This window comes from Myotis davidii, unplaced genomic scaffold (assembly GCF_000327345.1).
Source record: "Myotis davidii unplaced genomic scaffold, ASM32734v1 scaffold14793, whole genome shotgun sequence".
Taxonomy (NCBI): domain Eukaryota; kingdom Metazoa; phylum Chordata; class Mammalia; order Chiroptera; family Vespertilionidae; genus Myotis; species Myotis davidii.
Genome location: NW_006284430.1, coordinates 1 through 1020, shown reverse-complemented (window position 1 = coordinate 1020; position 1020 = coordinate 1). Strand labels below are relative to the sequence as shown.

At 67.1% G+C, this 1020-nt stretch overlaps 1 protein-coding gene across 1 annotated transcript in view; it reads left to right on the top strand.

The window, feature by feature from the left end:
* Positions 1 to 1014, top strand: part of LOC102755887 (phylloquinone omega-hydroxylase CYP4F2-like) — a gene marked incomplete at its 5' end in the record, with an annotated part of 4990 nt that extends 3976 nt beyond the window's left edge. Inside the window, 3 exons of the mRNA XM_006754799.2 lie at positions 69 to 133; positions 324 to 406; positions 750 to 1014. Coding sequence (XP_006754862.1) covers positions 69 to 133; positions 324 to 406; positions 750 to 927 — 326 coding nt within the window. The remainder of the gene's footprint in view (positions 1 to 68; positions 134 to 323; positions 407 to 749) is intronic.
* Between the last annotated feature and the right edge of the window lie 6 nt (positions 1015 to 1020).

The window sequence follows — 1020 nt, the reverse complement described above, 5'->3', positions numbered from 1 at the left end:
AGGGGGGAGCGGGGGGGGGGCAGCAGGCCGGGCCTCCTCCTGACGCGCCCCCCCCTCCCCTACCACAGGCGTCACCTGCCTCATCAGTATTTTTGGGACCCACCACAACCCAGCCGTGTGGCCAGACCCTGAGGTGCGGCCTCCCCCTTCCCTCATCCTTGTCCACTCCCTTTTGGGGATGGGGGATGGGGGTAGAGCAGGGCTCTGACCTGGCAAATCAGACATCACTGCCCCCCACCCGCCCCCATCATACACCCGCTGCCTCTCCAGGGCGGGCTGTCGGGTGACCCCACCCAGCAGCCCCGTCTTGGTCTTGCCCTCAGGTCTATAACCCTTTCCGCTTCGACCCAGAGAGCAGCAAGGACAGGTCACCTCTGGCTTTCATTCCCTTCTCGGCGGGGCCCAGGTGAGGGCAGCGGCATCAGAGGAGGCTGCGGGGAGGGGTGATGGGGCAGGGATATGGGGCTGAGGGCCCAGAGGACAGTGAGGGCCCGAAGGGGGATGAAGAAGGTCAGAGCCGGCCTCTCCTTCCCTTCCCGCCCCCGAGGTGATGGGGGTTGGGTGGGTGCAAGAAGGGACCCCATGTGCTCAGAGCCCCTTCCGCCTGCCTGCTGCTCCGAGTTTGCTGGAGCCAGGGGTCTGCCAGCCTGCAGGCATAGTAGCCCCTTCCCCATCTCCGCAGGCGTGGATGGGGGTGTTGGACCAGGGCCCCGACACACCATCTGAGCCCCTCTCCCTCTGGCCCCCAGGAACTGCATCGGGCAGACGTTCGCCATGGCCGAGATGAAGGTGGTCCTGGCGCTCACGCTGCTGCGCTTCCGCGTCCTGTGCGACCAGGCAGAGCCGCGCAGGAAGCCCGAGCTCATCCTGCGCGCAGAGGGCGGCCTGTGGCTGCGGGTGGAGCCGCTGAGCGCCGGCCCGCAGTGACCCTGCGCTGTCTGGACAGGGAGCCACCCAGACCCTGCACACCTCCCCTTGCAGGTTCCCAGGGAAAAAACTGTGCTGTCACCTCTGCTTCAG